Source organism: Zalophus californianus, chromosome 4 (assembly GCF_009762305.2).
Source record: "Zalophus californianus isolate mZalCal1 chromosome 4, mZalCal1.pri.v2, whole genome shotgun sequence".
In the NCBI taxonomy this organism is placed as follows: domain Eukaryota; kingdom Metazoa; phylum Chordata; class Mammalia; order Carnivora; family Otariidae; genus Zalophus; species Zalophus californianus.
Window position 1 is genome coordinate 23481045 of NC_045598.1, and position 23939 is coordinate 23504983.

The 23939-nt window shown below is 43.5% G+C and overlaps 1 protein-coding gene across 1 annotated transcript; it reads left to right on the plus strand.

The window, feature by feature from the left end:
- Positions 1 to 1229: 1229 nt before the first annotated feature.
- LOC113908682 (ubiquitin-conjugating enzyme E2 L3-like) lies at positions 1230 to 1761 on the plus strand. The gene has a single exon (XM_035727311.1). The coding sequence runs from the start codon at positions 1230 to 1232 to the stop codon at positions 1692 to 1694; it is 465 nt and encodes a 154-aa protein (XP_035583204.1). The 3' UTR covers positions 1695 to 1761.
- The last annotated feature ends 22178 nt before the right edge of the window (positions 1762 to 23939 follow it).

Consider the following 23939-nt stretch of genomic DNA (forward strand, 5'->3'; position numbering starts at 1 on the left):
TTAAGATTTTACTTTTAATAATTTCTACATCCAACATGGGGCTTGAACTCATGACCTCGAGATCAAGAGTCGCATGCCTCACTGACTGAGCCAGCCAGGCACCCTAGTACTGTACTATATTTATCAAAAATAATCCATATATTACTGGACCCATAAAGTTCAAACCTGTGTTATTCAGGGCCAACTGTATTTTATCTTACAGTTCATACCATCTGCTACTCTGTATCTATACCATGAGGTTATTACTGAGTTTCCAATTAAATTTATCAGAATTTTTATTGTGACAAACTTACATAATAACTAGTATGAATCTACCATTAAAAATCTGCAAAGTAGGGGCACCTGGGTGGCTCAGTTGGTTAAAGCCTCTGACTCTTGGTTTCAGCTCAGGTCAAGATCTCCCAGTTATGGGCTCGAACCCAGTGTGGGACTCTGTGCTCAGTGTGGAGTCTGCTTGTCCCTCTCCCTCTGCCCCTCCCCTCTGCTCGTGTTCTCTCTCTCTCAAGTAAATAATTAAAATCTTAAAAAAAAAAAAAAAAGAAGAAGCAGCACATACACCACAAGCAGGGCAAAGCATTCCTTCTCCTCCTCCTTTTTCAGCAGGGACTCGAGAATATAGGGCCTGAACCCTTCCCTCAAGCCTCTCTGGTTCTGCTCCCCATCACACTCCAGATGCCATCTCGTACTGGGGAAAATAGGCAAATTTTTTTGTGCCCCTCCTCCCTCACCCCCCAATCTGAGCTTCACTCTGCTTTTCAGCCCTAACTGGCTAGGGAAAATGGGAGCAGAATTACCATGGGCTGGGGCACCTGGGGGGCTCAGTCGTTAAGTGTCTGCCTTCGGCTCAGGTCATGATCCCAGAGTCCTGGGAATGAGGCCCACATCGGGCTCCCTGCTCAGTGAGGGGCCTGCTTCTCCCTCTCCCTCTGCCTGCCTGTCTGCCGACTTGTGATCTCTCTCTTTCTGTCAAATAAATAAATAAAATCTCTTAAAATAAATAAATAAACAAAGAATTACCATGGGCTAACAAACGCCAGCTTCTCACTACTTGGGTAGAACTTCCAGCTGATGAGTTTACCAGGAGAACTAGTTTTTGAGGATTTTGAGACCTAGATGCCAAAGATGAGTTTAAGATTCGTAAAATGTGATTTTTTTAAACTTTCGTTTGTGATACTTGTGGTTGGGAGGTGTTGTAGAAATGTTAATTATGGAGCAGCATCAGATCCAAGATGGCGGCCAGCAGGAGGCTGATGAAGGAGCTTGAAGAAATCCGCAAATGTGGAATGAAAAACTTTCGTAACATCCAGGTTGATGAAGCTAACTTATTGACTTGGCAAGGGCTTATTGTTCCTGACAACCCTCCATATGATAAGGGGGCCTTCAGAATCAAAATCAACTTTCCAGCAGAGTACCCATTCAAACCACCGAAGATCACATTTAAAACAAAGATCTATCACCCGAACATCGATGAAAAGGGGCAGGTCTGTCTGCCAGTAATTAGTGCTGAAAACTGGAAGCCAGCAACCAAAACCGACCAAGTAATCCAGTCCCTCATAGCACCGGTGAACGACCCCCAGCCCGAGCACCCACTTTGGGCTGACCTAGCTGAAGAATACTCTAAGGACCGTAAAAAATTCTGTAAGAATGCTGAAGAGTTTACAAAGAAATACGGGGAGAAGCGACCTGTGGACTAAACTCTGCCGCGACCGATTCCAGCGAGTGTGAGCGGAGACCCGGCAAAACAGGACTCTTGTGGAAAATTGACACGTGCGGCTGCCTGGCGTTTGCTTGTGGCAGTTACTAACTTTCTACAGTTTTCTTAATCAAAAGCGGTCTAGGTAACCTGTAAAGAAAGGATTAAAAATTTAAGATGTTCTAAAAAAAAAAAAAAAAAGAAAAGAAATGTAATTATGGACAAAGAGAAACTGTACCTTTTTTGTAATGGTGGCTGGCACACTTTGGTGATTTAGTGGCAAATACACTTCCCAGCAGCCTTTATTGATTGTACTAACTGAAGGCTGCTGGGAGGTGGAGTCCATTCGGTTGATGAGCTCTGCCTGCCATTTTGGCGCCTAATCTCACCCCTTAGCTCAGTAGGCTGGCTCAGGTCTCTCTCCTTCTCCAACTCTCAGTCCAAATAAAGCTGTTTTCCTGGAAAAAATAAAATAAATAAAATACATTGTGTGTCAACTGTCCTTAAAAAAATTTTTTTTTTTAAGTAATCTCTACACCCAATGTGGGGCTGGAACTTTTGATCACAAGATCAAGAATCTCGTGTTCTACCAACTGAGCCAGCCGGGTGCACCATAAAAAATTTAAAAAATAGATAGATGATAGGTAGATAGATAGACAGATGATAGATAATTTGCTTACAAACGATCTAGGCATTCTCTTATGCATTTCGGTTCCAGTGCCCAAACTTAAGGACTCCTCTAGATGATCAGATTTCTGGAAAAAATTAGAAAGATTGCTAGAAGAGAAGGAAACACATCAGAGGTACCAGTTTTAGCAAAATGTAGCACTAACGCAACTCACAGGTTGTAAGTTTACCTTGGACTTCAACACTCTGTAACAGAAGGAATTTGAGAAATGCTTATAAAAGAGGACAAAACAAAAACAAATGAAACCCTCAAAGAATCCATTAAACTAAATGTACTTCCTGCCTGTCAGGTACCTGACCACATAACTTCGCATATTAAATGGGCAACTCTGGTGGAAATGATCTATCTCAGGTAAGAAATGTTGAATTTCCAGATAACATCACAGGTAGAAAGTTTTGGAAACTTAATATGCATACTTCTGGGGCACCTGGCTGGCTCAGTCGGTGGAACATGGGACACTTGATCTTGAGGTTGTAAGTTCAAGCCCCACTTTGGGTGTAGAGATTACTTTAAAATAAAATTTTGAAAAAAAATACTCATCGTTTTTCTAGAAAAAAAAAATCACTAAATTTTGGTTACTTTATTCTACTCCAAAGGATTCTATATTTTGTCTACATTGTAAAATCTTCAGGGATGGGAAAAATCAAATCAACATGAGAACGGGAATGCAAGCAAAGATTGGCAGTGTTGACTACATATTCTTAATAAACATGAAGTGAAATACATACCAACCAAATTGAAATCGGATTCCAAAAATATATGATATCCATGTGAAAATGAGAAGAAAAATTGGGTGCTGTTTTTGAGCATATGATACTTATGATTCACTTTTTGGTGAGGGAATATCTAAACTCGGCCAAGAAAGTTAATGAGTGTGATAATGAGAAATGTTCTTTATTTGGCAGGAATCACAGCAAAATTTGATACAATTATGCCAGAACATTTATGCAAAATATAAACATTGACACAAAATAATATTACACATTGTTTAGGGAATAAAAGACAAAACTAATTAAAGTGAGAGATGCAATGAATAAGATCATGTTGAATAAAGAAATGTTAGACATTACTCAATTATTTCAAGTACAACTCCAGGAACAAGCTATGCAGAATACATAACAATTATTTTAGATTTGTTGATTTCCAAAATGCAAATATATCTATGTGTGAACACTTGGGGGATTTTGTTTAGCAGATGACTCCACTAGGGAAAGATTTTATATTCTCAGTAGACGACTTATAAAAACTGAATCGAGAGGAAGACAAAAATAACCCAAAGGGCCAGGAATATGACAATGCAGCAAAAATGCATGGAAAACTATGATGGATTGTAATAAAAGAGCCTTGAAAAATAATTCTAGGGAAATCTATTTTATTTTGTCTTGTGCATTCTTTAACCTTGAAAGTGAATGATGTGTTAAAAAATTCCTTTGATATCACTAAATTTTTTTTAAAGATTTTATTTATTTATCAGAGAGAGAGAGTACAAGCAGGGGTGATGGCAGGCAGAGGGAGAATCAGGTTCCCCGCTGAGCAAGGAGCCCAATGCGGGACTCGATCCCAGGACCCTGGGATCATGACCTGAGCCAAAGGCAGATGCCCAACCAACTGAGCCACACAAGCGTTCTGACATCACTGAATTTTTAAAGAGTGTCTAGGAACTGCACAGCAAAATTTCAGTTTTGATGAAATGTTGGAGTGTTCTTTTCTTTTTTAAGAGAAACACTTTTTTTAATAAGATTTTTATTTATTTGTCAGAGAGAGAGAGAGAGGGCACAAGCAGGGGGAGCAGCAGAGGGAGAGGGAGAAGCAGTCTCCTCACTGAGCAAGGAGCCCGATGTGGGACTCGATCCCAGGACCCTGGGGTCATGACCTGAGCCGAAGGCAGATGCTTAATGACTGAGCCACCCAGGGGTCCCGAAATGTTGGAGTGTTTTGAACAAGTATTTTCTTTTTTTTAAAGATTTTATTTATTTATTTATTTATTTATTTATTTATTTATTTGAGAGAGAGAGTGCACACACAAGAAGGGGGGGAAGGGTAGGGAGGGAGAAATAATCTCAAACAGACTTCCTGCTGAGCACCGAAGACCGATGCAGGGCTTGATCTTATAACCCTGAGATCGTGATCTGAGTCAAATTCAAGAGTTGGATGCATAACTGACTGAGTCACCCAGGCACCCCTTGAACAAGTGTTTTCAAACAGAAATTTTCAAATGTTGAATGTCAATGTTGAATCCACAATGAGAAAGTCAAGTGGATGCCATCGCGTCACTAAAAACTTAAAAGGTAAGATACCTTTTAGGAATGGTTAATTATATTAATAAAGAGATAGATTCTAGAATGCAAAGTACACGCTAGCAAATTTCAACTTTTAAATGTATTAGCTAATATGAAATGGCATTAGGGTGAAACCTTATAAGTCAATCAATCATACCAGAGCTAAAATTTAACACACATACTGCCCTTGAAAGCATTAAAAGAATTAAGATGCTCTTTAAGAGCTTCTTTCTGCTTGCTAGATGGGATGCTGCCCAATTCATGAATCACTTAATAAAGCCAATTAGATCTTCAAAAAAAAATAAAAAGATGTTTTTTGTTTTAAAAAAAAGCAAAAAAAAAAAAAAAAAAAACACCCACAAGGAAGCAAGATTTATGAAAAATAGGTTACTGATGCCAAATTACAGAATTTCGATCTTGGTGCCCTTACTCATGTAAACGATGCTAAGAAAAGGGAGGAAGACTCATTTTATTGTGATTTCCAAGATCCAAAACTCAATTTCAAAATTATTTCATTTTATTTTGCTATACGGGACCCACTAGTAACATCCTTAAGAGAAATTTGTGATTCTGAAAGATCATGGCCTTTTAAAAGTATTCTAATCCAGACAGCATACGAAATTGAAAGGATTATGATAAATATGGACCATTGCCACTCTGTAAAAGTTTACAATCGAAATCAACCATATACATAGAAGGAAGTGTTTTTTTTGAGACTTTATTTTTTTTTAAAGTAATCTCTGCACCCAATGTGGGGCTCAAACTCACAACCCCGAGATCAAGAGTCGCAGGCTTCACCGACTGAGCCAGCCAGGTGCCCCAAGAAGGAAATGATTTTGATGGGATATTAATGTATTAAGAACCAAAAATCTTGTTCTTCTCTAAAATCTAGTATGATTACTGTTGAAAAACTGCAATATATTTGCAACAATGATAGGTTTCCATTATTTTGTACCAACATTTGATTTGTATGATTTATACAGAATGATTGAATATTTGTCATAATTATTATTATTGAGAAATAATTAAATCATACAATGTCTTACTGGAGGATGGGGCTACTTCTCTTTCTTTCTTTTTTTAAAAATGATTTTATTTACTTATTTGTCAGAGAGAGAGCACACAAGCAGCAGGGGTAGCGGCAGGCAGAGAGAGAAGCAGGCTCCCTGCTGAGCAAGGACCCTGATGCGAGACTCGATCCCAGGATCCTGGGGTCATGACCTGAGCTGAAGGTAGACGTGTAACCGACTGAGCCACCCAGGCATCCCTGGGGCTACTTTTCTAATTCTTCATTTGGGGATCAGCAAAGTACAGCCTGAGGACCTAATTCTCCCCCTGTTCCCTGTTTTTATACGATCCCCCTAAGTTAAAAATGGTTTTACTGTTGGGGCGCCTAGGTGGCTCAGTCGTTGGGCATCTGCTTTCAGCTCAGGTCATGGTCCCGGGGTCCTGGGATCGAGCCCCGCATCGGGCTTCCTGCTAGGCGGAGAGCCTGCTTCTCCCTCTCCCACTCCCCCTGCTTGTGTTCCCTCTCTCGCTGTGTCTCTGTCAAATAAATAAATAAAATCTTAAAAAAAAAAAGAATGGTTTTAATGTTTTTAAATGGTTGAAAAAGAAATCCAAAGAAGACTGCTATATCTTGACACATAAAGATGATATGAAATTCACATTTCAGTGTCCCTACATAAAATTTTGTTGGAATACAGTTATGTCCATTTGTTTAAGAATTGTCTGTCTGTGGCTGCTTTCATGCTCCAAAAGTAGAGCTGAGTAGTTTCGACAGAGACCATATGACCTACAGAGCCTAAAATATATACCATCTGGCCCTTTACAGAAAATTATTGCCAACCCCAACTCTAAAAACCACCCTATGGGTTTAGGGCAGCCCCATAGAAACTTGAATCCAAGCAAAGGTCCCTCTGGATCTCTCAAACACTTAGCTGCCACCTAAGCATCTCACTTCGATGGCCCTCAGACATCTTGAATTCAACATGGCCCCATACTTGCTCCTTCTGGCACCCTCATCACCCCAGTTGCTCAACCAGAGATTTGGAATTATTCTTGATTTCCCTCCACTTGAACTTCCTTATTCTTCTATCCTATTAATCATCTCTTGTACCTCCTAAATTCATCCCTTCTCCATGTACCTCCTGCCACCACCATGGCTGAAGTCATGGGCATTTCCTGAAGGATGGCTGGACCAGTGTCCTTGGTGGGGCTCCTGGCCCCCTCTCTGTAGCCCTCTCACTCATCCTCCACCAAGTACCCAGAGTGGTCCTCCTAGAATACACTTCTGACCTCATCAGCCCCTCCATGGTGGAGAATTAGACCATGCGTCCATTCATGATCTCCTCCTGTCGTGGCGCCATCTTTCCTCAGGCCTCTCTCTGTGTGGGGATGATGAGATTGACAGTCCTGGCAAATGGCCCCAAGGACCACCCCTTGCTGGGTGTGTGTCCCACGCTGGGCCAGTCGTGCTCTCTTTCCTGGGAATTTCCATCTTGAGTGAAGATGCCTCGATGCTGAATTAATCGACATGAGAGGCAGCTTTACAGGGTAGGGGTTTGGGTATGGGCTTTAGAGCCATACTGCTTAGATTTGAGTTGCAGCTCCACTGCTCGTTCAGCTGTGACTTTGGGCGTGTCACATAACCCCCCTCACCTGTGCAATGGGGGTCAGAACAACAGGTCCTACTTATTGGGGCCATACCACTTGAGGATTAATTAGGTTCACACACATGAAGGACTGAAAGCAATGATTGGCTTTGCTTTCAAAGTGGGAACCCGGTAGAAGGAGCTATCCTTACTATGGAGAAAGCACACAAATCCCTGCAGCTGGAATATCCCTTTTATCTTCCCTCAGCTTGGCCATTAGCTCTTCAGTTCTCTTTAAGAGATCCCTTTGTTGGGTCAGGGCACCTGGGTGGCTCAGTCCATTAAGCAGCTGACTCTTGATCTCGGCTCAGGCCCTGATCTCAGGGTCTTCAGTTCAAGTCCTGCGCCATGGAGCCTACTTAAAAATAATAATAATTAAAAAAAAGAGAGAGAGGTTCCTTTGTCTTTCTGAACATAGTTCCAGTGGAATTTTGTCGCTTTTAACCAAAGAACTCTAGCTAACACCCCCTGTGGCTTCCCATTGCCCCTGGGGACACAGGGAGAGAAACTTTGTCCCAAGTGTCACTTCCCGCCACTACCCCTCGGAGCACCTCCCCGCTCCAGCTGTTGGTGTGTCCCAGAATTGGCCAAGCTCTCCCTTTGACCCCCAGGGCTCAGATCCCTGCTCCCTATTCAGGATGGTCCTCTAACCTCCCATTTACCAGCCCTCCCTCATCCTTTTGGAATCCACCTTCTTAAGTCCTCATCCTGGTAAATAAAAACAGGTCAGGGGCGCCTGGGTGGCTCAGTCGTTAAGCGTCTGCCTTCAGCTCAGGTCCTGGTCCCCGTGTCCTGGGATTGAGCCCCGCATCGAGATCCTTATTCTGCGGGAAGCCTGCCTCTCCCTCTCCCACTCCCCCTGCTTGTGTTCCCTCTCTCGCTGTCTCTCTCTCTGTCAAATAAATAAAAATAAAAAAACAACAACAACAGATTATACCTATCCATTCCTGATAGGAATCTGGGAAGGGGCACGGCCCGGCACCCCCTCCACTCCCACCAGGTTTGGGGTCACTGTATAAGACTTGTGATAACCCCAAGACCAGATTTCTGTCTTTCTTTCTTTTTTTTTAATAATTTATTTATTTATTATTTATTTATTCCCCCTGTCCCCAGCAGGCCTCAGAGAGGCCACTTCTCACAGCCTGGCGAGGTGAGAGTCAGTTAATGTTTAATGAGTGAGTGAATGCCTATCTTTTAAGGAAGAAGGAGGAAAAAGGAGTCTATGCTCTACCCTCTGGGAGCCCTTCTGCTGAGTCAAGGGGCTCAGATGGAATCTCTGGTCAACTTACCATTTCCCAAACCCATTCCCACAACAGCAAAGGCACAAATTGACTGGGGTTCCTGCCCAGTCCTCAGCTCCAGCCACCCACTTCCCAGAGCCCTGCCCCTGACTCTGCCCTCTCCATGCTGGAGGGGGGCAGGGAGTGAGGGGGTGCAGTGACAGGTGGCTGCGTCTTCCCCAGCCTGGGGGGGGGGGGGCCGGAATAAACATCACAGGTGTCCTGTAATCCAAAGAGAAGAAACCAACTGCTAACAAAAAGGTTGGCTTGCTCTTGCTGCCGGGAGTAGCTGTTTTCAATTTTGTGTTTTCCATTTTGCGCTGTCGAGAACGTGTATTACCTTTCAAAGCAAAAGCAAAACCAGAATAAATATTGCTTTCTAAGTTGCCTTTTCGTGTATGTGTTTTGATTTGTGGTTTATTATTCTTTATTTTCAGTTGAGTAGAAGCCAGACTCCTTTCCACAAGGCACACACAGACTCAGCACACATACAAACCCCAGGAATTAAATTATTATACAAAATTATAAGTAGGAGGAAGGGGGTGGGGGAGGACTCCAGGTCCTGGAGAGGTCAAAGTGTGGACAACCTTTTGGGTAAGAAGAGACCCGCTGACCAGGTGTCAGGCTCCACCCCACCGGAGGTTCTACCCCTTCCACACACACACCTAGTAGGGGGGAGATGGGGAGGGGCACAGGGAATGGGGGGTGTGGGGGCAGCCCAGAGGAAGCCTTGGCTTTTGCCACATTCCCTCTGTGACCTCAGTTTTCGTAAAAAGAAATGATTTCACGTCTGCTCTTTTTCTTTAAACATCTAGAAATTTTCGATGCAAAACTATTTTTGAAAGGTGATTTTCAAAACAACCTTCTGCATGGCGCGCTCTCCCACTTATCTCACCGTGCGGCCGCCACACGGGGTCCCCCGGGATGGGGCGGGGGGCGGGGGCGGGGGGGGAGGGGGAGGAGCGGCGGAGGGGGGGGGGGAGGGGGCGGGCCAGGGCCTGTGCCGCGAGGGTCCCGCCAGGCCCGCTTCCACAGGCCGCCGTGTTGGCGGGGAAGGAGCAGCATGCGGTTCTCTCAGACCCTCACTACTCCAGGCCCTCGCAGGGACTTGGACAAATTCACTTTACAACCGGCATACAAATTCAGGGGCTTTCGGAGCGCGGAGGCCTCGCTTCTGGTTTTCCCAGGGCTGCCCCCTGCTGTGCTCCACAGCTGAAGAAACACAGGAAGGAGCAAGAAGGGACCTTCTCCCGACTCCGCCTCCCCACTCCGCCTCAGAGTCCAAGTGAGGGCTTGGTGCCCAAAATAGGGCCGAGTGGAAGGACCCAGCGGGCTCTGGAGCCGGGCCAAGGGATGTGGGCACGCAGCCCCGCTGGCTTACCTCGATTTCTTTCTCTGTGGAATTGTGCCAGGCACTGCTCTAGAAGTCCGATACGGAGCTGAAGTTCACTTCCTCCTGACCACAGCCCTGCGAGGGGAGTGCTAGTCTTCTCTTCATTTTACTGAGACACTTAAGGGGAAGAAAGTAACTAAGGCCCCACAGCTAGTGGGTGGCACAGGGGAGCCTGGAACACATGCAGTGTGTCAACACTGAGCTCTCGGGGCCCCACACGGGAAGCACCTTCACCAGCACCTGCCTCAGAGACTCGGTGTTAGGGGTATAAGAGACGGGGAATGGGAAGTGCTTCCCACTGCACCTGCTCTGAGGATCCCCCCAATAAACACCAGCCCCCCCCGCCTGGAACCCCCCAGTAAACACCAGACCCCCCCAACCAGGAACCCCTCCAATAAACACCAGCCCCACCCCCCCCACCCCCGCCAGGAACCCCCCCCAGTAAACACCAGCCCACCTCCTGGAACCCCCCAATAAACACCAGACCGCTGCCATCCATCATTGTCAGGTGGCCTTCTGAACCAGCCCCAACCTTGGCCCCAGTTGCACAAACATGATAGAGTCTTTCTGTGCCTAAAACAAAAACAAAACAAAACCAAAAAACCGAAAACAAAGATACTGAATCTAAAAGAAGGAGAAGGAAGGGATGCCTGGCTAGCCCAGGAAGAAGAAGAACATATGACTCGATCTCAGAGCCATGAGTTCGAGCCCCACATTGGGTGTAGAGATTATTGAAAAAGAAACATCTTTTAAAAAAAAATAAAAGAGGAGTAAGAAGAGAAGGAGAAGAACTGGTAAAGAAGGAGGGAAAGGAGAAGAGGAAAAAAACCCAAAACTCCAAATCCGGACTCAGTGATTCAGGCAGATTGCTGATTTTTTTCTCTTTAGTGATTTTTGTTCCAAAATAATATTTATGTCTCATTAACTTTTCTTTATTCTTCAGTTATAATTCTAATATGTGCTCACGATAAACATTTCAAACAAAACCAAAAAGTCACAGCCATTATGGAAAACAGTTTGGAGATTCCTCAAAAGGTTAAAAATAGAACTGCTGTTATGATCGAGCAATCCCACTTCTGGGTACTCATCCAAAGGAAATTAAATCAGGATTTCAAAGAGATATCCATACTCATTACATAGTATCCCATAGTGAAAAATTGTTTTTGTGCATCCTTTTTACTGAGGAACATTTATTTTGTTTGTCATCTTTTTTTTTTTAAGATTTTATTTATTTATTTGACAGAGAGAGACACAGCGAGAGAGGGAACCCAAGCAGGGGGAGTGGCAGAGGGAGAAGCAGGCTTCCCGCGGAGCAGGGAGCCCGATGCGGGGCTCGATCCCAGAGCTCTGGGATCATAACCTGAGCCAAAGACAGACGCTTAACGAATGAGCCACCCAGGCGCCCCTGTTTGTCATCTTCTTTTCACCATTTCATATAATGCTTCGATGAATTTTTTCTTCTGAAGGTTTTATTTTTAGTAATCTTTATTTTAATTTTAAGGGCTTCATTTTAAGCCCCCAACGTGGGCCTTGAACTCACAACCCCGAAATCAAGAGTCGCATGCTCTACTGACTGAGCTCCTTCAAGAAATATTTTTATAGGAATAGCTTTGTCCTCTCTTGGAAGTATTTTTCTTTCTTTTTTCTTTCTTTCTTTCTTTCTTTCTTTTCTTTCTTTCTTTCTTTCTTTCTTTTTTTAATTTTAGTTAACATACAGCGCAATATTGGGATTTCTGGAGTGAAAGTATTTTCAACAAGAAATTCTCTGGAATATGGGGCACCTGGGAGGCTGAGTTGGTTAAGCAACTGCCTTCAGCTCAGTATATGACCCCAGGGTCCTAGGATCGAGTCCTACATCAGGCTCCCTCTGCAGCAGGGAGGCTGCTTCTCCCTCTGCCTCTGCCATTCCCCCTGCTTGTATTTTCTCTCTTGCTCTCTCTCTCTCTCTCAAACAAATAAATAAAATCTTTTTTTTAAAGAGATTCTCTGGAATAGAACTTCCACACCTAGAGAAACATGAATGTAAAATTCATGCCTCCATTCAGTGAGTTAAATATTTATTAAAAGTCTACTGCGCTATGCCTATCTCTTCTGGGTGCTGGAAATATAGCAGTGGGGATGGTAGATGAGGTCCTTGGACCCCCATGGATCTTACGTTCTTGGGGGGCGAGGGGAGAGGGAGAGAGCAAATAATTTAAGTGCTAATACATACAGTCAAACTGCTCTCCAAAGTAGTTGTCCAATTTCAAAACCATTACTAAAAAGGGTACACAGAGGCTGGCTCAGTCAGTGGAGCATGGGACTCTTGATCTTAGGGTTATGAGTTCGAGCCCCACATTGAGGGTAGAGTTTACATTAAAAAAAAAAAAAGGTACACAAATACACAGAGACACGCCACTACCAATACAGGCTATAATAACCTTCATGAAGTTTGTCAATCTGATAGCTAAAAAAGATTGTATTCCTTCGTTGGATTTTTCATAAATAGTAGGAATTTTAAACATCTTTTTATGTTTCTCAGTCATTTCTTTTGTGAACTGTCTATATTATTTGTCTTTCTGTTGCTTATTTACAGGTGCTCTGTTGCTTATACTATGCATGTGTTATATTTGTTAGAAATATTTACCCCCAATCTGTCAGTTGTCTTTTAACTTCGTTTTGGACTCTTGCAGTACTTATGTTTAGATTTTTTTCCCCCATCAAATTAATCAGTCTTCTACATCATAGCTTCTGGTTCTATGTTTAGGAGGGATCACCTTTCTCAACCCTACATTGTAAACTCATTCACATATATTCTTCCTGAACTTTGATGGTTGTAGGCGTAACATTTAAATCTGCAAGGGAGCTGGACTCCATCTGGATGACAATCCAGCCTCTCTCAGGGAACTGTCCCTCCCCAACCATGAGCGACCTGTGGGTCCTTAAATCTTATGGCCCTGTCTTCCCTGCTACAGAGGTTGACATATACTGAGCCATCCTCAAACAAAGAACTCTTTTCCTTATAATCCAGCAAAAAATCATTGCTGCTGTGGGAAAGTACCTTCCCAGTCTGCCCTCCGGCAAAGCTCTACTAATCCATAAAACCTACCCTTTGTTCTGTGTGCCCACCTCCCCCAGTGTGTCCGTCACCCCTAACTGGCAATTAGAGGCTCACACTCCCCGCCCGGCCTTGTCACCTACACACAACAGTCCGTTCCCACCACAGCAGATGCCTCCCACCCTCACCCAGTGTGAATCATACTGGGAACTTCCTCAGGGCTCAAATCCCATATACAAGTTCTTATAGCCAGGACCTTGTAGACAGATGCTCCCTAAATGTTTGTTGAATATATACACACACACGCATGTGAATTGAGTGCTTACTATATGTACTTAGCTTGTGTATATATATATATATATATATATATATGTATATGTATATATATGACATATTCATCTATACATATTTTTCTACTTACAAAATAATACACGATTATCATAAAATATTTACAATTATAGAAATCTATGAAACATGTCTCCCATAATTCTGCCCCTTAGTGATAACCACTGAGAACAATTTGACATACAAATCTTAATTTGGGGGCGCCTGGCCGGCTCAGCTGGTGGAGCATGTGGCTTTTGATCTCGGGGTTGTGAGTTCAAGCCCCATGTTGGCTGTAGAGATTATTTAAAAATAAAATCTTTAAAAGAAGCCCAAATGTTACCCTATGACCCAGCAATTGCACTACTGGGTATTTAACCCAAATATACAAATGTAGTGATCCGAAGGGGCACATGCACCCCAATGTTTATAGCAGCAATGTCCACAATAGTCAAACTATGGAAAGAGCCTAGATGTCCATCAACAGATGAATGGATAAAGAAGATGTGGTATATATACACAGTGGAATATTATGCAGCCATCAAAAATGAAACCTTGCCATCTGCAACAACATGGATGGAACTAGAGGGTATTACGCTAAGTGAAATAAGTCAATCAGAGAAAGACAAGTATCATATGGTCTCACTGATATGAGGAATTTGAGAACCAAGACAGAGGATCATAGGGGACGGGAGGGAAAAATGAAACAAAATGAAACCAGAGAGGGAGACAAACCATAAGAGACTCTTAATCTCAGGAAACAAACTGAGGGTTGCTGGAGGGGAGGGGGGGTGGGAGGGATGGGGGGAGGGTGTGTGTTGTGGTGAGCACTGGGTGTTGTGTAAGACTGATGAATCACAGACCTGTACCCCTGAAACAAATAACTCATTATATGTTAATTAAAAAAAGAACCCCAAATGTTAATTTGAATTCTTACAACAGCTGTGCAAGATAGATTTTATTATCTCAATTTTCCAGTTGAGGAAACTGAGGCCCAGAGGGGTAAAGCAACTTAACTGGGGTGGCAGACATGCTAAGTGGTTGAGCCAGGAGACTCTTGTGGGACTGAATGGAATAATGGGTGCCAAGCAGCCAGCAAGGCCCGGGATACTGACACCTACTAGAAGTAGGAGGGTCCCTGATCGTCTTTCATGGGCTCACTACTTCTGATCTTCTAAAGTTTCGGTTCTAACATTCTGGGGTTTGGTGCATAACCCAGGATCACACATGGTGTTCTCTGGAAGAACCAGGCCCTGGATAACCTAATCCCCAACAGAGGAGGTTGCAGACACGGACAGGGTCTGAGAGACAGTGTGATGGTAGGATGCACCTAGACAAGCTCCAGGAGACTGGAGCCCTAATCCTGGCTCTGCCACATACTTGTTGTGTGAACTTGGGCAAGTCGCTTTACCTCTCTGAGTTTCTCCTTTGTGTTTGTAAAACAGAGATAATTAAATCTGCCCTCACTGAGTCATTAGAGGGTTATCGGGGGTGATGGGCATGAAACTGGAAGTGCTGGGGTGGTCTTCTGCTCCTAAAGCTCCTTGCACATCCTTCTTTCTTTGTACTTACCATTCTGCATTGGAAATATCTTTTTCCCAATCTGGCACCCTTGAGAGGAGAAAGGGAAGCAGTCATAGATAAACATATATATAAGGGACAAGTCCTACGTGTGCCTTAGGTTTGTTACACAATGAGGTGGTTAAGTTTGCAAACTCCAGAAGTGAACTGCCTTGGTTCAAATTCCAGCTCCACCACTGAAGAATTATGTGAAATTAGCCAACACCTGGCTGGCTAGAGCACATGACTCTTTTTTTTTTAAATTTTTTATTGTTATGTTAATCACCATACATTACATCATTAGTTCTTGATGTAGTGTTCCATGATTCATTGTTTGTGCATAACACCCAGTGCTCCATGCAGACTGTGCCCTCTTTAATACCCATCACCAGGCTAACCCATGCCCCCACCCTCCTCCCCTCTAGAACCCTCAGTTTGTTTTTCAAAGTCCATCGTCTCTCATGGTTCGTCTCCCCCTCCGACTTACTCCCCTTCATTCTTCCCCTCCTGCTATCTTCTTTTTCTTTTTTCTTAACATATGTTGCATTATTTGTTTCAGAAGTACAGATCTGTGATTCAACAGTCTTGCACAATTCACAGTGCTCACCATAGCACATACCCTCTCCAATGTCCATCACCCAGCCACCCCATCCCTCCCACCCCCCACCACTCCAGCAACCCTCAGTTTGTTTCCTGAGATTAAGAATTCCTCCTATCAGTGAGGTCATATGATACATGTCTTTCTCTGATTGACTTATTTCACTCAGCGTAACACCCTCCAGTTCCATCCACGTCGTTGCAAATGGTGAGATCTCATTCCTTTTGATGGCTGCATAATATTCCATTGTGTATATATACTACATCTTCTTTATCCATTCATCTGTCGATGGACATCTTGGTAGAGCACATGACTCTTGATCTCGGGGTTGTGAGTTTGAGCCCCATGCTGGGTATAGAGATTACCTAAAAAAATAAAATCTTTAAAAAAAATTATGTGAATTTGGGCAAGTTATTTAAATTCTCTGGGGGCGCCTGGGTGACTCAGTTGGTTAAGCATCTGCCTTCAACTCAGGGCATGATCCCAGGGTCCTGGGATCGAGTTCCACATCGGGCTCCTTGCTCAGCAGGAAGCCTGCTTCTCCCTCTGCCTGCCACTCCCCCTGCTTGTGCTCTCTGACAAGTAATTAAATAAAATCTTTGGAAAAAAAAAGAAAACAACTCTCTGAGATTCTCTGTTTCCTTGTCTGTAAAACAAGGATAAAGACAGCATATCCCTCATCAACAGACATCCCTGTTGATGTGAAGATTAACTGAGCCATTACACCTAATACAATGAATAGGGGTCAGCAAACTATAGTCCATGGGCCACATCTGGCCTGCTGCCTATTTTAATTTTTTTTTAAGATTTATTTATTCATTCAGAGAGAGAGAGAGAGAGAGCACAAGTTGGGTGAGGGTCAGAGGGAGAAGCAGACTTCCTGCTGAGCAGGGAGCCCAATGTGGGACTCGATCCTGGGACTCCAGGATCATGACCTGAGCCGAAGGCAGACACTTAAAGACGGAGCCACCCAGGCACCCTGCTGCTTATTTTTATACAACTCACGAGCTGAAAGTGGTTTTTACATTTCTAATATCATCAAAAAATTAGTGGAAATTTGTTTTTCTCTCTTGTCATATACATACCTACATGATAGCCTCAATTTTGGCTCTTTGCCTACAAATCGTAAAATGTTTACTATCTGGCCCTTTACAGAAGAAGTTTGCCAACCCCTGGTTTAGTACAATTCCTCACCCTTACAAAGAGCTCAATGAATGTTAACTATTTATTACAATGGTAAGAGATCAGTAGTTTTATCTCTATTTTTACAGATGGTGAAACTGAAGTCAGAAATGACAAGTGAGGGGCACCTGGTGGGCTCAGTTGGTGGAATATGTGACTCTCGATCTCAGGGTTGTGAGTTCGATCCCCATGTCGGGTGTGGAGATTACTTTAAAAAAAGGAAAGAAAGAAAGAAATGAGAAGTGATGCTAGCCATTCCTGTGATTCTTTAGCATTGTTCTGGGGTGTTTGAGACTTCGTGGCAGTGCCCTGTGTGGGAGACCACCCATACAGGTGTCTCTTCACTCATCGCCCATACCACACACCCCTTGGGTACCATGTTGGAAAAAACCCAGAGGCTTTCTGGCCTCAGCACAGGAGGTAAGATGAAGATTCCCTTCACTGTGGATTTCTCCTCAACCATTCTGGGGATTCTAGCAACCCAGCACCATCCACGCATTACACATTCATAAAACAAATACTTATGGAGAAGCTCTAGGCTTCCCTGTTTCCCTGCTGGGGCTGAGTAGATAGCTGGTGAGCTCCTGCACACAGCCTCACGGCTGCAGCTCAGGATGGGACAGAAAGCTCCGCTGGGAGAAACGGGAACCCTCCTACACTGTTGGTGGGAATGCAAGCTGGTGCAACCACTCTGGAAAACAGTATGGAGGTTCCTCAAACAGGTGAAAATAGAGCTACCATACGATCCAGCAATTGCACTACTGGGTATTTACCACAAAGATACAAATGTAGGGATCCGAAGGGGTACGTGCACCCCAATGTTTATAGCAGCAATGTCCACAATAGCCAAACTGTGGAAAGAGCCAAGATGTCCATCGACAGATGAAATGGATAAAGAAAATGTGGTATATATACACAATGGAATATTAGGCAGCCATCAAAAGGAATGAGATCTTGCCATTTGCAATGACGTGGATGGAACTGGAGGGTGTTATGCTGAGTGAAATAAGTCAATCAGAGAAAGACATGTATCATATGACCTCACTGATAGGAGGAATTCTAATCTCAGGAAACAAACTGAGTGTTGCTGGAGTGGTGGGGGGTGGGAGGGATGGGGTGGCTGGGTGATAGACATTGGGGAGGGTATGTGCTATGGTGAGCGCTGTGAATTGTGCAACACTGATGAATCACAGATCTGTACTTCTGAAACAAATAATGCAATATATGTTAAGAAAAAAAAAGAAGATAGCAGGAGGGGAAGAATGAAGAGGGGGAAATCGGAGGGGGAGACGAACCATGAGGGACAATGGACTCTGAAAAACAAACTGAGGGTTCTAGAGGGGAGGGGGTGGGGGGATGGGTTAGCCTGGTGATGGGTATTAAAGAGGGCACGTTCTGCGTGGAGCAGTGGTTGTTATGCACAAACAATGAATCATGGAACACTACATCATAAACTAATGATGTAATGTATGGTGATTAACATAACAATAAAAAATCTAAAGAAAAGAAAAGAAAGCTCCACTGGAGGATGTGGGGGTGCAGGCTGAGGACAGCTGCAGAGACAGGAGACATGGCCAGCATGCTGACCCTGGAACAGAGGTCTATGTGTCCATGAAATTGAAGGCTCCCTCCCTATGAACTGGACATCGTAAATCTGTACTGGTTTAAAAGTTCAGGGTTTGGAGTCAGGCCGACCTGGATTTGAATCCCAGCTCCAGCCACTATCTCTGTGGCTTTGGGCCAACCACTTCCTGTCCCTGGGTTTGGAGGAACTTAACAACTATCCAGGCTGAAGCTTTTATTTTGCCATTGAGAGACTGTTGCAGGTTAAGTCGTGTCCCCCTAAAATTCGTATGTGGATGCCCTAACCCCCAGCACCTCTTTATTTGGACACAGCATCTTTACAAAAATAATCAAGTTAAAATGAGATCATTAGTGTGGGCCCTAATCCAACAGGACTAGTCGGGGAAATCTGGAAACAGACACACACAGGGAGAACAGCATATGACGATGAAGGAAGAGATTGGGGTGATGATTCTACAAGCCAAGTGTCACCAAAGATTGCCTGCAAACCACCAGAAGCTAGGGGAGAGGCATGGAATAGATTCTTCCTCATAGCACAAAGAATGAATAAGGAAGGAAATGAAATAATAATTACTACTACTAATAATATTAATCTTTAAAAAAATTTTTTTAAGTAATCTCTATCCCCAATGTGAGGCTCTTTCATTTCTTCATTCATTTCTGGAGTGTAGATCTGGTTTTTTGCAACATGAAGTTAAGACCAAGCATGGTAGAGCCATAAAAATAGAGGAAACCTATTTTCCTGACAACAGAATGACATAGAAACCCTGGACCACGACTCAGACACAGTTGCTTGGGGCTTAATTGCATTTGCAGCTAACCCAATCATAATAAATGTAGCTTGTTTTGTAGTCTGTCTCTCCCAGTGGACTTTAAGCTCCATGAAGGCAAGTACCATCAGCCCTGACTGCCCTGTCCACCTTTGTATTATGAGCATCTAGCACAGTGCCCAGCACAGAGTTAGTGTTCAATAGTCAGCTGAATGGCTAAATGAGGAAATTGAGGGCCAGAGCAGTTGATTAACTTGCCCAAGGTCATACTGTGTACTTGATAGGAGGCAATTTGAGTCCAGGTCTATCTGTCTCAAGGGTCTGTGCCCCCCTAAAACTCTACTCCATTGACCAGGCTAATCCTCAAGGGCAGCCTTACTTCCCATTTCTCTATTTTTCTTTTTTAAGATTTTTTAGAGGGGGCACCTGGATGGCTCAGTCAGTTAAGTGGCTGACTCTTGATTTCAGCTCAGGTCATGGTCTCAGGGTCCTGGGATTGATCACCAATCACCGTGTCCACCTCCGCACTCAGCAGGGAGTCTGTTCCCTCTCCCTCTGTCCCTCCCCCTGTTTTTCTCTTAGAAAAATAAATAAATCTTAAAAAACATTTTTTTATTTTTTTAAAGATTTTATTTATTTATTTATTTGACAGAGAGAGAGAGACAGCGAGAGAGGGAACACAAGCAGGGGGAGTGGGAGAGGGAGAAGCAGGCTTCCCGCAGAACAGGGAGCCCGATGCGGGGCTCGATCCCAGGACCCTGGGATCATGACCTGAGCCGAAGGCAGACGCTTAACCAACTGAGCCACCCAGGTGCCCCCAGAAACCTTTTCTTTTGAATTCAATTGAATTCTAGAACATCAGTCTCTTGGTCCTCCTACCTCCCTGGTTTCTCTTCCTCTGTATTCTTTGCAGAATCCTTCCTCCTTTTCCAACCTCTAAATGTTAGAGTTCCGCAGGACACAGTCCTTGGATCTCTCTTATCAACATTCTCCTCCTAAGTGAGTTCATCCAATTCCATGGCTTTGAATTCTGTTTCTGTCCTGACAACCCCAGATGTGGATCACTAGCTCTGACCTCTCCCCTGACCTCCAGACAAGGAAATCCACTGCCGGCTAACCTCTTCTACTTGGTGGCCCAAAGAAGCATCTCAAACACAACCTAATCAAAATGGAATCTTGATTTTCCCTGCAAAGCCTCCATTCATCTAGTTGTTCGGGCCAAAAATATTGTGTCCTTCTGGATTCTTCTCTTTCCTTCATGTGTCGCCTCTTCAATCTATCAGCAATGATGTCAGCTCTGTCTTCAAAATACATCCCTAATTTGAACACTTCCTACACCCCACAGTCACCAAGCTGGTCCAAGCCACCATCGTCTCTCTCTGGATTGTTCAGTTTGGCTCCTAACTGCTTCTGCCCTTGCCCTGTGTGTTCTACTCGCCATTCAGCAGCTAGAGTGATACTTTTAAAACTTGTAACTTCTCTACTTAACTCTTTATCCCCAAAACACATCAAGCTCACCTCAGGACCTTTACCTCCATCAAAAATATTCTTCCAGCAATTCACCTGATTCAAGTCACTACTCAAATGTCACCTGATCAGAGTGGTCTTCCCTAATCAATGTATTTAAATTAGCCCTTCTAGGGGCACCTGGCTGGCTCAGTCAGTGGAGCCTGCAACTCCTGATCTCGGGGTTAGTTTTGGGGCTATAAGTTCAAGCCCCATATTGGGTGTAGAGATTACTTAAAAAATAAAATATTTAAATAGATAAATAAAAATAAAATAGGCCTTCTAGTCACTCTCTATCCCAAAGCCTGCCTGACTTTTATTATAACAGTTACCATCCCCTAATACATTTTATATTTATCTGTGTGTGATTATCTACCTCTCTCCACTAGAATATTAGCTCTGTAAGGACAAGAACTTTTTTTTTAAGTAAGCTCTACTACACCCAACATGGGGCTTGAACTCACGCCCCAAGATCAAGAGTCACATGCTCCATTGACTGAGCCAGCCAGGCACCCCAGGACAAGGACTTTTATGTTTGTTTATTAATGGTATCCCAGTGCCTAGAACCCTTGGCCCATTGTAGCTGTTCAATAAATATTTGTTGAATTAATGAATGCTGAGTGGGGGTGCCTGGGTGGCTCAGTCGTTAAGCCTCTGCCTTCGGCTCAGGTCATGATCCCAGGGTCCTGGGATCGAGCCCCGCATCGGGCTCCCTGCTCGGCGGGAAGCCTGCTTCTCCCTTTCCCGCTCCCCCTGCTTGTGTTCTTTCTCTCGCTGTGTCTCTCTCTCTCTGTCAAATGAATAAATAAAATCTTTAAAAAAAAAAAAGAATGCTGAGTGATATATTTATTCTCTTAAGGAAAATCCAGTAAACTCCAGGTATTAAAAAACAAACAAAATAAAAACAAAAAGAAACACCAAACTACCTGTAGTAGGTAGTTTCCTTCTCCTTAAGAAGATATGTCTACCGGGCACCTGGGTGGCTCAGTTGGTTAAGCGACTGCCTTCGGCTCAGGTCATGATCCTGGAGTCCCAGGATCGAGTCCCACATCGGGCTCCCTGCTCCGCAGGGAGTCTGCTTCTCCCTCTGACCCTCCCCCCTCTCATGCTCTCTCTCTCTATCTCATTCTCGCTCTCAAATAAATAAATAAATCTTAAAAAAAAAAAAAAGAAGACATGTCTACCATTCTGGGACCCATGAATGTGACCTTATTTGGAAAAAGAGTCTTTGCAGATGTAATTAAGTTAAAGATGTTGATGGGGGCAGGGGGGGTGCCTGGATGGCTCAGTCGGTTAAGCGTCTGCCTTCAGCTCAGATCATGATCCCAGAGTCCTGGGATCGAGTCCCGCATAGGGCTCCTTGTTCATTGGGGAGCCTGTTTCTCCCTCTGCCTGCCACTCCCCCTGCTTGTGCTCTCCCCCTCTCTCTCTCACTCTCTCTCTGGCAAATAAATAAATAAAATCTTTAAAAAAAAAAAAGATGTTGATGAGGCACCTGGCTGGCTCAGTCTGTAGAACGTGTGACTCTTGATCTTGGGGTCGTGAGTTCAAGTCCCATGTTGAGTGTAGAGATTATTTAAAAATAAGATTTTTAGGGGCACCTGGGTGGCTCAGTCGTTAAGCGTCTGCCTTGGGTTCAGGTCATGATCCCAAGGTCTTGGGATTGAGCCCCGCATCGGGCTCCCTGCTCAGCGGGAGGCCCGCTTCTCCCTCTCCCACTCCCCCTGCTTGTGTTCCCTCTCTCACTGTCTTTCTCTCTGTCAAATAAATAAATAAAATCTTTTTTAAAAAATAAATATATATTTTTTTAAAGGACGTAGAGACTAGATCATCCTGGATTATCTATGTAGACTCTAAGTCCAATGCCCTTTTAAGAGAAACACAATACAGAGATGGGCAGAGAAGAGAAGGCCATATGAAGACAGAGGCAAAGATTGGACTTAGCCACAAGCCAAGGAAAGCCTGGAGCCATCAGAAGCTGGAAGAGGCAAGGAAGGACACTTCCCTACAGAGCGCGGCCCTGCCACCTTGATTTTGGACTTCTGCAAATAGGCATGTATAACAAATGGCAAAGGTGGTATTTAATTTCAGATCAAAAAGGTGGTCATGTATTAAATGATGTTAGCACAACTGGTATTGGTCTACTTTAGAAAATAATGAAGGTGGTTTACTCCCCTCTTATATCTTATTAAATCCTTATTATAGGAATTCCAGGGACACCCAGGTAGCACAGTTGGTTGAGCGTCCAACTCTTGGTTTTGGCTCGGGTTGTGATCTCAGGGTTGTGATGTCGAGCCCCATCCCCCTGTTGGGTGTTCTGCACTCAGTATGGAGTCTGCTTAGGACTCTTTCTCTCTCTCCCTCTGAGCCTCCCCCCAGTCTCCTCTCTAAATAAATAAATAAAATCTTTTTTAAAAAGTGAATTCCAGACAGGTTAAAGATTTAAATATGAAAATAAGGGTGTCTGCTTGGCTCAGTCAGTTAAGCACCTTCAGCTCAGGTCATGATCCCTGGGGTCCTGGGATGGAGTGGGGCTCCTTGCTCAGCAGGGAGTTTGCTCCTCCCTCTCCTTCTGCCCCTCCCCACTTGTGCTCTCTCTTGCTCACTGTCTCTCTCAAATAAATAAATAAAATATTTAAAATATATATAAAAATATATATGAAAATTGGGGCACCTGGGTGGCTCAGTCGGTTGGGCATCTGCCTTTGGCTCAGGTATGATCTCAGGGTCCTAGGATCGAGCCCCGTGTCAGGCTCCCTGCTCAGTGGAGCGTCTGCTTCTCCCTCTCCTTCTGTGATTTCTCTCACTTTCATTCTCTTTCAAGTAAATAATAAAATCTTTAAGAGAAATATATAATATATGAAAATTAAACAAAAATTTTACAAGAAAAACTAGAAGAATATGTGAATGACTCTGAGTTCAGGGAGATAATTTTATGCAAGATGGGAAATAAAGAAGTTTTAAATAAAAGATAGATGTATTTGTCCCATAAAAATTTTAAAAGAAAGCAAAAACAAAGCCAAAGGGCAAATATCTAACCAATAAAATTACCTGTAACACAGATGACAGATAAAAGAGCTCCCATAGTTTGATTACACACAGAGCTCTTATAACTTGATAAGAAAAAGGCAAACTCTCTAAAACAAGTTGGCAGAGAATGTGAACGAGCAATTTACAAGAGAGGGACTCCAAATGGCCAATAAGTATATGAAAAGATGTTCATCCTCCTTAGTAATCAAATAAATGAAAATCTAAATAACAATAAAATATTATATTTTGTCTCTCACCTGGTGAAATTAAAGACAATGATAACCATGGCTCTTAGCAAGGCTGTGAGAATGTGAATTTTAAATTAAAACTTACAATTTAAACTTGTCCATTTGGAAAAGTA